At 56.8% G+C, this 12,236-nt stretch overlaps 1 protein-coding gene across 9 annotated transcripts in view; it reads left to right on the top strand.

Annotated features, from left to right (window-relative positions):
- Positions 1 to 11,682, top strand: part of UNKL (unk like zinc finger) — a 38,358-nt gene extending 26,676 nt beyond the window's left edge. For 5 of the 9 annotated variants that reach the window (XM_072942364.1, XM_072942362.1, XM_072942361.1 and 2 more), the window contains 6 exons: positions 2,251 to 2,428; positions 8,455 to 8,547; positions 9,118 to 9,345; positions 9,866 to 10,068; positions 10,160 to 10,417; positions 11,187 to 11,682. In XM_072942364.1, coding sequence (XP_072798465.1) covers positions 2,251 to 2,428; positions 8,455 to 8,547; positions 9,118 to 9,345; positions 9,866 to 10,068; positions 10,160 to 10,417; positions 11,187 to 11,342 — 1,116 coding nt within the window. In that variant the 3' untranslated portion in view covers positions 11,343 to 11,682. The other 4 variants (XM_072942363.1, XM_072942369.1, XM_072942367.1 and 1 more) reach the window with 4 other exon arrangements.
- Positions 11,683 to 12,236: the final 554 nt, after the last annotated feature.

Genomic DNA, 12,236 nt, shown 5'->3' with positions numbered 1-12,236 from the left:
AGAGCACCAAACTGGCTGGCTAAAATCCTGGAAGTTCATTTTCTCACAATTTTAGAGGCTTGAAGCCCAGGATCAAAGCGTAGACAGGTGTGGTTTCTGCAGATCCTCTCTTCTCAACTTGCAGATGGCTGGTGTCTTGCTTTCTGCTCACATGTCCTTCCCTCTGTGCCTGTGCATCCTTGGAGTCTGTTCCTTATCTTAGAAGCACACTGGTCACCTCCTTAATGGTTTGATTTCCAGATACGGTCACATTAAAGTTTAGGACTGGAACATTCATATTTTGGGGGCGATACAAACACTTTTTTCCAAGCAAAGACATTAATGCTCAGTGAAATAAGCTAGACAGAAAAGACAAATCCTGTATGATCCCATTTACAGGAGGTTCCTGCAGCTGTCAAATTCATAGAGACAGAAGATGGAAGGGTGGGTTCCAGGGGCTGGTGGAGGGGGTGGGAGGTGAGCATTTAGTGGGATAAAGTTTCAGTTTGGGAAGATGAAAAAGTTCTGGAGACAACAGTGCGGATGTGCTTAATGCTGTTGGACTGTGTGCTTAAAAATGGTTAAAATGGTATATGTTATGTTATGTGTATTTTACTACAATAAAAGAGAAAGAGGCGGGTTGGGTATATAGCTCAGTGATAGAGCACATGCTTAGCATGCATGAGATCCTGGGTTCCATCCTCAGTACCTCTATTAAAAGAAAAAGTACAAAAAAAATTGAAACCATAAATGATTAAACCTTAAGAAGAAAAAAAGTAAGAAACCAGGCAGACAAATCATATGGAGGGGGCATGGTCCGCATCTCACTGTGTCACATCTGACTCCCCCAGTGATGGGGTTCCCATGTGGGTTCTGCCCATCTTAGTATGTCTGTAACTATCGTGGCCTCAGGGAAAGGACCAACCAGGATGTTGTTATCAGTTTTCAGGATAAAGTATCACCTGATGTCTTCAAGGGGGCACATGCTCCTACAGTGTGACGTTTTTGGGTGGGTGAAGTCCCAGCGAGTGCCTCAGGCCGGTGGCTCCCAGCCAGTCTCCACGTGTGGGGTTTAACGTGCGGTGTCTGCAGTGCCGTGCGTAGGTTACTGCTGTTCCTGCCTCGCCTGTGGAGGGAGGTGGGGTGGGCTGTGGTCACCTTTACCACAGCTGGAGGGACAGGAAAGCTCAGTTGTGGATGAGCAGGTAGGTGGGCCCAGGGAGAGCTGGGGGACGTTTCTCTCTGGACCTCTTGTTTGAGTTGCTGTTTTTAAATTTTAGCCTCAGACACACAATGGTAACCAGTTCCAGGGTCTCTGTGCAGTGATGGACCACTGGGCTGTCATCTGGGGCCTCTCTTGAGCAAAGCCAGTTTTGAGGGGGAGATGGTGAATGCCAAGAAGGGGACCTCAGGGCACAATGCACAATGCGAAACCATCCTGTGCCAGGTTGCTCTCCTACAAACTGTACAGTGATACTCCTTTTTACTCTGGAAATTTCATGGGGAACCCCAGCCCCTGTACCTGGTCTTACAAACCCCTCTACACATAAGGTTAGCTTTTCCTGTATTACTTCAAGGCATTACCCAGACATCATACCATTTTACTTTAAAATAGCTTCTGACTCTCCATTTCCTGATGACCTTGGAGTGTGCATTTCAGACATGGCTGTCATGGTATGGAAAGCTCTGAGGTCTGGCTTTGTAGCTCTGTCCTGCTCCATTTTTATCATGTGTATTTCTGTGCACAGAGCCCTCCACATTACTGGCTGTTTATCCAAGGTTGTGCCTCTTCTTTTTCTTATAATCTGTTCTCTCTCAAATAAAGATAATATGAATTGCCCCGGTCTTTTTCTTTTGTTGGATGACAGGGTCGTAGGATTATTTCATCGATGTTTTCAGAAGCATGGCTGGCACTCTCCTCATTTCTGTGCTGGGTGTTTTCTCTACTGCCACATCTGCTTTTGAACATCATTTTCTGCAGAACAGTCCATTAGATGAGACGCTTCCCAGATGCATTTGTTCCCGTCCCTGGGTGATCAACAGCTCTTGATTCTGCTGTCACGGTCGTTGAAACTAACCAGATATTGAAGGCCCCTCTAGAGTATTTGGAAAAATAGTCGATGTTCTTTGTTTTGTTTTGGGGATAGAAGTTGGGCAGCCCATCCATCGTGATTCTGTAGTTTCTGTTCCCCCACAGGTCCTCTGTCACTGCGTTGTCACTTTCCTGTCCCTGAACAGGCCACTAGCTCACCTTCTTGTGTCTTTACACAGAGCCACCTGGCGGTGTTGGCCGTGGTTCACCCGCTCGCCCCCAGCGTGAGTTCCAGTGTGGCATCCAGCCTGGCATCCAGCACTGGCTCAGGCGGCTCCTCGCCCACCACTCTGCCCGCCCTCTCGGCCCGTTCCCACCTGCTCGACCCCACTGGCAGTGCTGTCGAGGCAGTCCCAGGTAAGTCCAGGGCTCTGCTTCCATTTCCCCAGCTCCTCTGTGCACTTCTCAGGACAGTTTCCGGTTCACACTGGGGACTCTCCTATTGTAGAAAAGCAGCTTCGGTCATCTACCAATTGGCTGTATTGCACGTGGAAACGCCTGCCTCGCTGGGAGCCTTGGGTTGCAGAACCCTTGGGTGGGGCAGCTGTATGGGCCCCATCAGGCAAGGCAGAGCAGGCAGTGTCACCCAGCCCAGGGCCATGGAGACAGGAGACTTCAGAGAAATGAAATATAGGGGTCATGGAGGGGCAGCAAAGGCACCCAAAGGTGGGAGATAGTGACAAGGGTGGGGAGTGGGGAAGAGGTCACAAGGCAGTGAGCGCAGCTGCCAGCTGCCTTGGCTGCTGGGAGCCCTTGAGGGTTTGTGAACTGATAACCAATGTGATTGGACCTGGGTTGGGGTGCAGAGCCCAGGTGGGGGCTGTGGTGAAAGTGCAGGAAAGAGTGGAGCTGGTGGGCCGGGCGGTGCCAGCTGGGGTCCCCTCAGGCCACAGGTGGTGGACACCTGGCTGCACCAGTAACACTAGCCCCAGTTGTGGGAATAACGGAATCCTCAGAACTGCCCTCTGGCCCCAGGAGGCGGGCCCTTGCTGGGCTTTCTACTGCTGGGACACCGACCCAGAGTGCATACCACCAGCTTTGGGCTAACAGGTGTAGACCGGATTGTTTTTCCTTGTAGTTTCATTCAGGTTGTATCCTTGCTAACACACTGCATGAATAGAAAGGGTAACTCTAAAACAAACAGGTGCTATTTCCAGACATTTTGTATTTAATGGATTCATGGAGTCATTTCAGGGCCACTGCCGTCCACTTCATACAGACAGATTCGAACCTCTGGAGCTCATTGCGGGTGTGGCTGGCAGCAAAGGGCGGTGAGGCTAGATCAGCTGTGGAGGCAGAAGGCACTGGCCCCGGGCCTGTGGGCAGCTGACTCTAGGTGACCTCTGGGGGCAGGGGTCACAGCCTGACCCGCATGGCGTTGGGTTGATCGAGGTTTTACCTGAGTGGGGTTTGGCCGGAGCCGCTGCAGGTGGGCAGGGTAGGAGCAGTCGGCCGGTGCTGGGCTCTGAGCTTCTGTGCGGAGACCTCTACTTTCCCTGAACGAAGCAGCCCCTACCCCGCCGCCTCCCAGCGCACGGAGGGGCAGGTGCTGGTGATGGGAGGTGGCGCGTCCTGCCAGGGCTCCCACACGGAGCCTTGGGGACGCGGCGGGGCTCGGAGGACTCTGAGCCCCGGGGCCCCGTACACGCGTACCTGCGAACCCTGCCCCAGCCAGGTGCGGCGTGGGCGGGGCCGTCTACGGTTTCCGGGCGGGGGCGGTCAAGCTAGGGCTTGCGTCACCAGGGGCAGGCCCGGCGCGGGGCGGAGCATGGCGGGGGCGGGGCCGACGCGGGGCGGGCGGGGCCCGGGGCGCGTTTGAATCGGCGGCGGCGGCGGCGGCGGCGGCGGCGGCGGAGGCCGCCGCAGCGGCGGACGGTGAGTCAGCATCGTTAGGGTGCGGGTTGTTCCCTGGAGCTGCAGACGGGGCGTGCGCATCCCTACTCCAGGTGCGGCTTCTCCGTCCCCCCGCTCCAGGTGGGCCAACTCCTCCCAGGTGAGGTGCTTCTCCCTCTCATCTCCCAACCCCGCTACCTTCCCTGTGCTCCCCGCACCCCGAGCCAGGTGCACACCCAGGCATCGGTACCAGGATCTTAAGGGTTGCAGAGTGAGGTGAACGCGAGCACCCCCTCTTTAGAAACCTGCTCTACAGAAGCGCCTGCAGGTTCCCTGCGTGGGGGCCAGCCGCGGGCTTCTCCAGGGAAGCCTGCATCACCTAGTGGAGGTGGGTCTCTTGCTCCCGTGTTAGGACTGGGTTCCTGCCTTATCTTGCTGTGAATCGCCGCCTGCACTGTCGGAAGCTCTGACTAGTAGTGAGCCGGTTCGCCAGGTGCTTCTCCATCCTCTGGTTCGGGGAAGGACAGCCCGCCAGGGGGCATCCTGGCCAGGGTGGGTGCAGGGGAGCACCCCACTTCAGGAGTTCCTCATTCTGGCCTCTGATTCTGTGCTGTGTATGTGTTGTCCTCCTGTGTCTCCTGATCCCGGGAGACCTAGGCACCTCTTGAATGTGCTGTGTCATGTCAGGAACAGAGCTTTGCCAGGGCCATTACTCAGCAGCTTTTAACTAATTTCTCATTAACATCTGGGCAGTTCCTGGTATTTTGGCAAGACGAGTTCTGGGTCAGGTGGCACAGTTTATGTAACTCAGTTCACGTCGATTTTGAGTGTTAAAAGTCAGTTCTTCCATTAGGAGAACATCTCAGAAGACCTGGGTCTGACCTCGGGTACAGTGAGGGGTGTAGTAGGACAAGAGAAATAGTGCTGGAGAAAAAGTGGGCCAGGACACCTCCTGGGAGCAGCTGTGACCGCCCTGCAGGCTGAACACAGGCTGTGGTTTGTCAGGTGACGGTTGGGCCCTGTTGTGCCTGCTGTGCACCTGGGAGGAGAGGGGCAGGGCAACAGGGGTGCCCCTTTATGCTGAGTCATGGGGTGGGGGTGGGGGAGTGGGACGGAATAACTTCAAAGTGAGAAAAGGCTCCTGTCCTCAGTTTGTTTCTGGCCATCTATCCATCCCTTAATTTTTTATGTGACTTTGTTATTCAAAAAGTATCTCTGGACCTCTGTCTGCTTTGAGCAAACCACCTCTCACCTGATCCCACCACCCCAGGTGCAGAGGCCCGGCTGACCAGCATGTCCAGGACAGGAGCTTGGGACCCCAGGCAGAGGAGATGGGCTAGGCCAGCCTAGGGAGCGTGGAGAGGTGGTGGCAGGGGAGGTGTGCATTGGTCAGGTCAGGGTGCTGGCTCTAGTGTGTGAGTCTGCACGTTGGCCAGCGGTGGTCCGGGTCCCTGCTGGACCTCACAGTCTGAGTGTCATGCAGAAATGGGGCAGCGAGCCATTCTGAGAAGGATTTTGGAGGCTGAGCAGGAGTTTTCTCAGGACTAGTGGGACTAATGGAAGCTGCACCAGGCTGTAGCCCATAGCAGTTTTGTGGCTTGAGGACAAAAGAGGAGCCATTGCTGGGGTGGGAAGGCTGCTGGGGGCAGGGTGGGGCAAGGTCCTGCTGGGAAGTATGGACCAGCACACAGAGGGGTGTGTTCTTTTTGGGAAGCAAGACTCGTGACATGAAGGGGTTGGCATCACAGTAAAGTCACTTTTGGGACTCGGGGTGAGGGGGCAGCTTGCAGAGATGGCCGGAGCCTGGGGCCTTGACTGGTATGGAGGGAGGGAGGAGGAGCTGAGCACTCCTGCTGGGCTTCTGCTGAGCACGTGGCCCAGGGGCACTAGGTCAAGAGAGGCACCTGAGGGCAGAGTTTCATAAGGGGCTGATGCTGCAGTTGGGCCTCTCCTGAGGGATGTCTGGGGCCTCTGCAGATTAGTGTTACACAAGACCAGGCACGGAGGGGCTGCCAGGTTCCCAAGGAGGATGACAGGGCCAGGAGGTGGCCCCGGGCAGAGTAGGGAAGAGGGACAGGTGGGGGTCGAGGGCTGTGTTTGACCAGATGGGTTTAGGGGCACAGCTCAGGGTTGGAGGACAGGGCCTGGGGCAGCAGTTGGAGGAGTGAGATGGAAACTGGGGATGGCACAAAGGAGTGGGTAGACAAAGTGCAGATTGGAGGGAGGGGCTGCAGGGCCTCTGGTCAGGTCCCGGGAAGCAGGTGGGAGCCAGAGAATGCACCTCTGTGCTGAGTTGACAGCAGGAGACAGGGCCATCTGTGGAGAGGTCCTGAGAGCTCTGGGGCCCTAGGTCTGCAGAGGTGACCGTTCAAGCACCGGAGCACAACCTGGAGAGGATGGGTGCATAAGGAGGGGGGGGGTCTAGGTGGTCCCGATTGTTGAGAGTTAAATTATGTCCTCCCCTCCCCTGGTAAAGAGAAGCCTCAGCCCTAAGCCCCTTGTCCCTGGGAGTGTGATCTTACTTGGAAACAAGTCTTTGCAGATGTAATCAAGGTAAAAGGTGAGGTCATTAGGATGGGCCCTAATTCAGTATGACTGGTGTCCTTATAAGAAGGAAATTTGGACAGAGACGGGGGGGGGAATACCATGTGAGGACAGAGGCAGAAGTGGGGGTGATGCGTCCACAAGCCAGCGATAGCCAGCACCACGAGAAGCAGGAGAGGCAGGAAAGGAGGGTTCCTGGAGCCTCAGAGGGAGCCCAGTCCTGTGCACCCTGCCCTCAGCCTCTGGCTCCAGACTGCAAGAGTGGATTTGTGTTGTTTGAAGCTGCCTGGCGTATGGTGCTTGGTTTTGGTGGCCCTGGAACACAAGTGCCCCTGCCCTTCTGGACCTTGGGAAGAGGCTGTCCGGCGAGTGAGAGGCACTTGCTGCAAAGAAGGGTGAAGAAGCAGGGCCAGGGAGGGGCGCCACCAGAGGGAGCCCCAGGAGGGCAGGAGGCCTGTGCAGGCCAGAGGTGGGTGTGCCCCTGGGCCCCCTGCCCTGCTGTCTCCCTGAAGGGCTTGGAATAATCTTTTTTCCCTGTCACCACCCTTCTGTCAGCTCTCGACTTTCCTCAGAAGTCACACAACTCCTATCCCATTTTTCCCAGTAAGTGCAGTAAATGTGTCTTTCATTTAAAAGACAACAACCCCCTTGCCAGCTGTTGGTCCCTCTGTCCTGAGAGCCACCATCTCTTCTCCTTGCCCTGCTGATTCTTAGATTTGAATGCAGCCATTCAGAGCCACTCAGCTTCCCTGCTGCTCTGGCCTCTGCTCCTGGGGTCTGGCTGAGCCTGGTGGCAGACGTGGTCAGAACCGAGCAGTCCTCTCCCGAGCGGGTCTGATTTGATGCCACTCGTCGGATGCTGTCCAGGGATTCTGACACTTGGCACCAGGCGGCTGGGGGTGGGGCAGAGGCCAAAGGCTCCAGAAGCCAGGCTGGCTGACTCAGAGCTGGAGGTTCTGATGAGGGTCCCTGTCATGCACCCCTGGGCTGGGGGCAGGGGTAGCTTTGTGGCCTCTTGAAACAGGACTTGATGCAACTGACCAGGTGTCACCGGAAGGGTGTGGGGGGCCGGGGGGGCCTGCAGCCAGCAATGGGGACAGGACTTGGCCACACAGGAGAGGCCTACCTGCCTCCTGGAGGGGGTGCAGGGAGGGAGAGCAGACCCCAGAGGTGGGGTGGGAGGAGAAAGGTGCTGAGTGTGGCCCAACACCTGTGTGTTGTGTCTTCGATGCCACCACCGTCTTCTGTGGATGTGGCTGTGACTGTGCTGGGAAGGCGGTGCCAGACCCCAGGTATGTCCCAGGAGCTCCTGTGGCCCCGCCCCTGGTCCTCAGTTCCACGGCTACACCTTCCCTGAGCTGCCCCTGTGGGGCTGTAAGAACTTACAAGACAAGCTCCAGCTTTGGGGGCTGGAAGGTCTGACCTCAGCTACCCCAGGACAGCTTGCTCAACACCAGGACCCCAGGGCAAAGAGCCCCAATAGAAGAGTGTCAGGTGGGGACAGGGTGAGGGGAGAGGGCAGCCCCAAACTGCAGGAAAGGGTTTCTCAGGAAAGCTTAGGGAGGTGGGGGGCCAGTGCTGAGGGGCCCACATTCCATTCCCCTGTCCCTTTAACAAACAGGCCTGGAGTGTACTGGGGTCTCCAACAGAACTGGATGGAAATGGCCCTGCCGGCGGGTGGGACCCAGCTCGGCTCCCCAGGAGGAGGCTGGGATGCAGGTCTCTGCTGTGACCTGGCCAAGGAGGTCAGCGTGAATGCTGCCTGAGTTGTCTGTGAGCTGCTTTCTCATGGACATCACACTCCTGGAATTTTCTTTACTAGTCAAGCATATTTACTTTGGTCAGATTTTTCCAAATGATTAGGGATGTAAAGTCAGTGAGCTCAGGGCTATGTTGCTGGGGCCCAAGGTCCATGGGCTCTGAGCCCAGGCGAGTCCTCACCGCCCATGCTCTCCTCTTGCCGAGGCTCTCTTGTCTCCTGTGGTGACGTTGGTTCTGCTCCACAGGATCTGCCCTAGACCTTCACCTTGGTGACATAAACCTTGCACCCCTTGATAAGGAGCTGGAAGAGCATGACGGTGGTGACCTTGGACCAACAGGTAATGCCTGCGACTGGCGCTCTTTCCAGGGCTGTCCTGGGCCGGCCAAGCCTTCCCTTTGTTGAGTCCTTAAGTGGTTCTAGGGTAGAAGGGGCCGTCTCCCTCCCTGTGCCCTCCCCTGACCCCTCCTCCCCACAGCCCCTACAGAGATATTGGGGGTCAGGCCTTCATGGCCCTTCTGAGGAGGTTTCACCACTGTGTTGGCATAAGGACGTATATGCTAACGTTAAATAGAGTCATTTTCTTCGACCTAAGAGTTCATCGTTTTCTTCTGATATTACAATAAACCATTTCTAGGGGGGCCCTGAAAGTACTGGGACCACCGTGCCCATGGATAGGTGGGCTAGGCAGGGCTCGTGGGTGTCTGGCCTCTGCCAGGACCCCTGCTGAATCATTCACTGTGTCTGAGCACAGAGGGGTGTGGCCACATCTCACCTGGGCAGGGGAGCCCCCCAGTCCGCCCAGCAGCCCCCCGACCCCGTGTCCACCTGCTCCCCTGCTAGGGCAGTGCTGGGTGTTTCCCGGAGTGGAGGCTGCCTCCTGTTAACCCGGCTCCTCTGCTCCATGCAGGTCAGAGGTCACTAGGGGGCTCGGCGCCTGTGGCCATCCCGGGCTGTCTACCCCGCTCCCCGTCCCTGCATTCCTCGTCATCCTTGTCTGCCTCCCCACTTGGCTCCTTCTCCCAGTCTCTGTCGGGGCCGCTCGTCTCCTCGGCCATGACGCCCCCCCAGCAGCCGCCACCCCTCAAGTCGGAGCCCAGAGTGCTGGGGCCCTCAGGCGGCTCCTACAACTCCTTTGGTGAGCGGGGGCCCCTGTGGGGTGGCCATGGCGCAGCCAGCCTCTGTGGGGTGTCAGGGACTCTGAGACACTGGTTGGATCTGCCTCACTCATGTGGAGCTTCTCAGGCTGCCTCAGGGAGTGTGATGTCACCAGAGATCGAACACAGCAGCAGATGAGTTTGCAAAAACAGGAAACAGCTGTTCCTTGTTTAAACTTCACTGAAAAATGTTATTTATCTTATGTGATCTGTGTTAAAAAGAGTATGTATTTTTAAATGTTAATTTCTGATGCCATATATGTTACTGGATGTCATCCATGTAAGCAAAAGCTCTTTGGGGTTCTCCAGATTCTAAGTGCATGAGGGGTCTGGAACCAGAGTCTGAGCATCACTGCAGAAACCTGGAACTCGTTTCCTTTTCTGATAGAAAGATCAGCGCAGGCATTGTTGTCAGTGGAGCCTGGGGTCCCCAAAGCTTGCCAGGGGGTGTCTGTGATGTCCCAGCATGACTGGGCTGACACCTGTCTTCTCCATATACAGGCTTGAATGGCGTCCCCGGCAGCATCTGGGACTTTGTTTCTGGAAGCTTCTCTCCCAGCCCATCCCCCATCCTGAACACTGGCCCTGCATCCTCTTCAGGCGCCAGTCCAAACAGTGCCGAGCTGGCCCGGGTCCGGCGGCAGCTGGACGAGGCCAAGAGGAAGATCAGGCAGTGGGAGGAGTCCTGGCAGCAGGTGAAGCAGGTGAGCCTGAGGAGGGGCCACTGAAATGGGGGGCTGGGGGCACGCGAGGGCTTCCAGCCTGGCCCCGACTGCTGCAGCCCCTGGGTTTCAGGCCTGTGATGCGTGGCAGCGGGAGGCCAAGGAGGCCAAGGAGCGGGCGCTCGCGGCTGACAGCGCCCGGCAGCTGGCACTACAGAAGAAGGAGGAGGTGGAAGCCCAGTTCCAGCGGTTGCAGGAGGAGCTGGAGGGCCGGGGCTTGTCCTCCGTGCTTCCCGGCCTATGTGGCTGCACTGACATTGGCACCATCCCCCTGCCAAAGTTGCATTCGCTGCAGAGTCAGCTGCGCCTGGATTTGGAAGCGGTTGATGGAGTGAGTGCTGGCTGTGGTTTTTTGGGGAACCTGAGGGCTGTGCACGGAGGGAGGAGGGACCTATCCGCTCCTCGCCTCTCCAGCCATGCCCTCCCGGACAGGGGATGCCATCCACCCTATGCGGCTGGAACCCTGGTGGTGTTGGGCCCCCTCCCTGGGTTGCCCTCCAGGGTCTCTGTTCACCCCCTTGGCTGCTCATTCTACCACATTTCTGGTGCAACATGAAACTCAGTGCCCTCAGCTCAGTGGGGAATCTTCCACCATGGCCCTGCCTCTCACGCACAGTCCCACTCCATGGCCCGTAGCCCAGGCAGCTGCGATGCACATCTCTCACCACTCTCCCAGCCACTGCCTCCCAGGCTTTGGCTGCTCTTGGGTGGAGGGCTGGGTCCCGATTCAGGGTCCCTTGAAGCCCAATCCTGGTGTCCATGGACCTCCATCCTGGCCCACCCCTTCCCTGTGGCTGCCTGCCTGTCCACCCCTTCCCACGCTGCATGGATGGCTCCAGCGCCAGGAGCCCATCCTCCTCCCAGGGTTCTCACAATGAAGCACCTCCAACCCCATCTTTTCATTCCTGGGCAGCCCCTGGGAGGGGAGTCTACCCTAGCCTGACCCTGCTCTGCATGTCCCCTGCCCGCTCACTGTAGCCAGGGGGACAGGCCAGTCATCTTCAGATGTCCTCATGGGCCCCCACCCCTGGCTTTCCTCCTCCAGCCAGGCCAGGCTGGGGCGGTGGTAGGGAGGACCCCTAACCATGTCTCCCCCACAGGTGATCTTCCAGCTCCGAGCGAAGCAGTGCGTGGTGTGCGGGGAGCGGGCCCGCGGCACCGTCCTGCGGCCCTGCCAGCACCGTGTGCTCTGTGAGCCGTGCGCAGCCGGCGCACCCGAGTGCCCCTGCTGTACAGGCCAGCCCCTGCCATGGTGACAGCCGCCTCGCTGCCCACATCCTAGTGCCACCGATGTCGGGACCCTGGCCCTGGGCAGCCCCTCCACGGTCTTGCACTGTCCTCGCAAACCCTGATGGCCCCTTGGGGCTTGGCGGGCCTGACACTACTGTGACCGGATCCTGGGAATTCAGTCCCGTGAAGCACTTTGTAGATCAAGGAATTGAGAGGCAGATGTTCTGAGTTGCTATAAGCTGCTTTTAGGTTCATGTTTTTAATATGCGATAATATGAAGCTTTATATGTGTACTGTGAACAGAGTATTTCATATCAGTCTATTGTTAATCCATAGTACGTAAATATATTGTTTCATATTCTGAAATTAGTACTTATGAAGTGAGCATTTATCTAGTAGTGAGAAATTCCTAGGATTTTTACAGTTTTAAAATTAAGTGCAAACCAATAGTATTTATAGCAGAGTGATTATTGAAAGGCACGTATACATTTAGATGTTTCTAATTTTATGGAAGGAACTCACTTCCGGAACACGTGCACGTTAACGTAAACTGGAGCGTCATGGTGATAGCGCCACGCCCCTCAGTCCTCGCTCAAGTGCCTGTGCCCCGGGCCACGGAGAAGCCGCTGGACTGTTGGCAGTGACAGTGAGAATGGCAGCAGGGGTCCATCGGGGAGGGCTTTATGCTAATATCACACAGCCGTGTTCTGAGCACTGTGACGGGCAGCGCTGCTCCCCACTTCCCAGAACCTCGCCCACGGTCACCCCACCCGCGTGGGAGACACCCACCAGCCTCCAGGGTGACCCTGTCGCCGGACCTCCTCATCCAGGTGTCATCACTTGTGTGATCACAGGTTGGGGAGGACCTGGCTGCTGAGAAGGGGTGGAAAGGCTGCTGGGTATGGGTTGGAGTTCAGTGA

This window comes from Vicugna pacos, chromosome 18, assembly GCF_048564905.1.
Source record: "Vicugna pacos chromosome 18, VicPac4, whole genome shotgun sequence".
NCBI lineage: Eukaryota > Metazoa > Chordata > Mammalia > Artiodactyla > Camelidae > Vicugna > Vicugna pacos.
The sequence above is the reverse complement of the archived record's forward strand: the minus strand, read 5'-3'. Positions and strand labels throughout refer to the sequence as shown.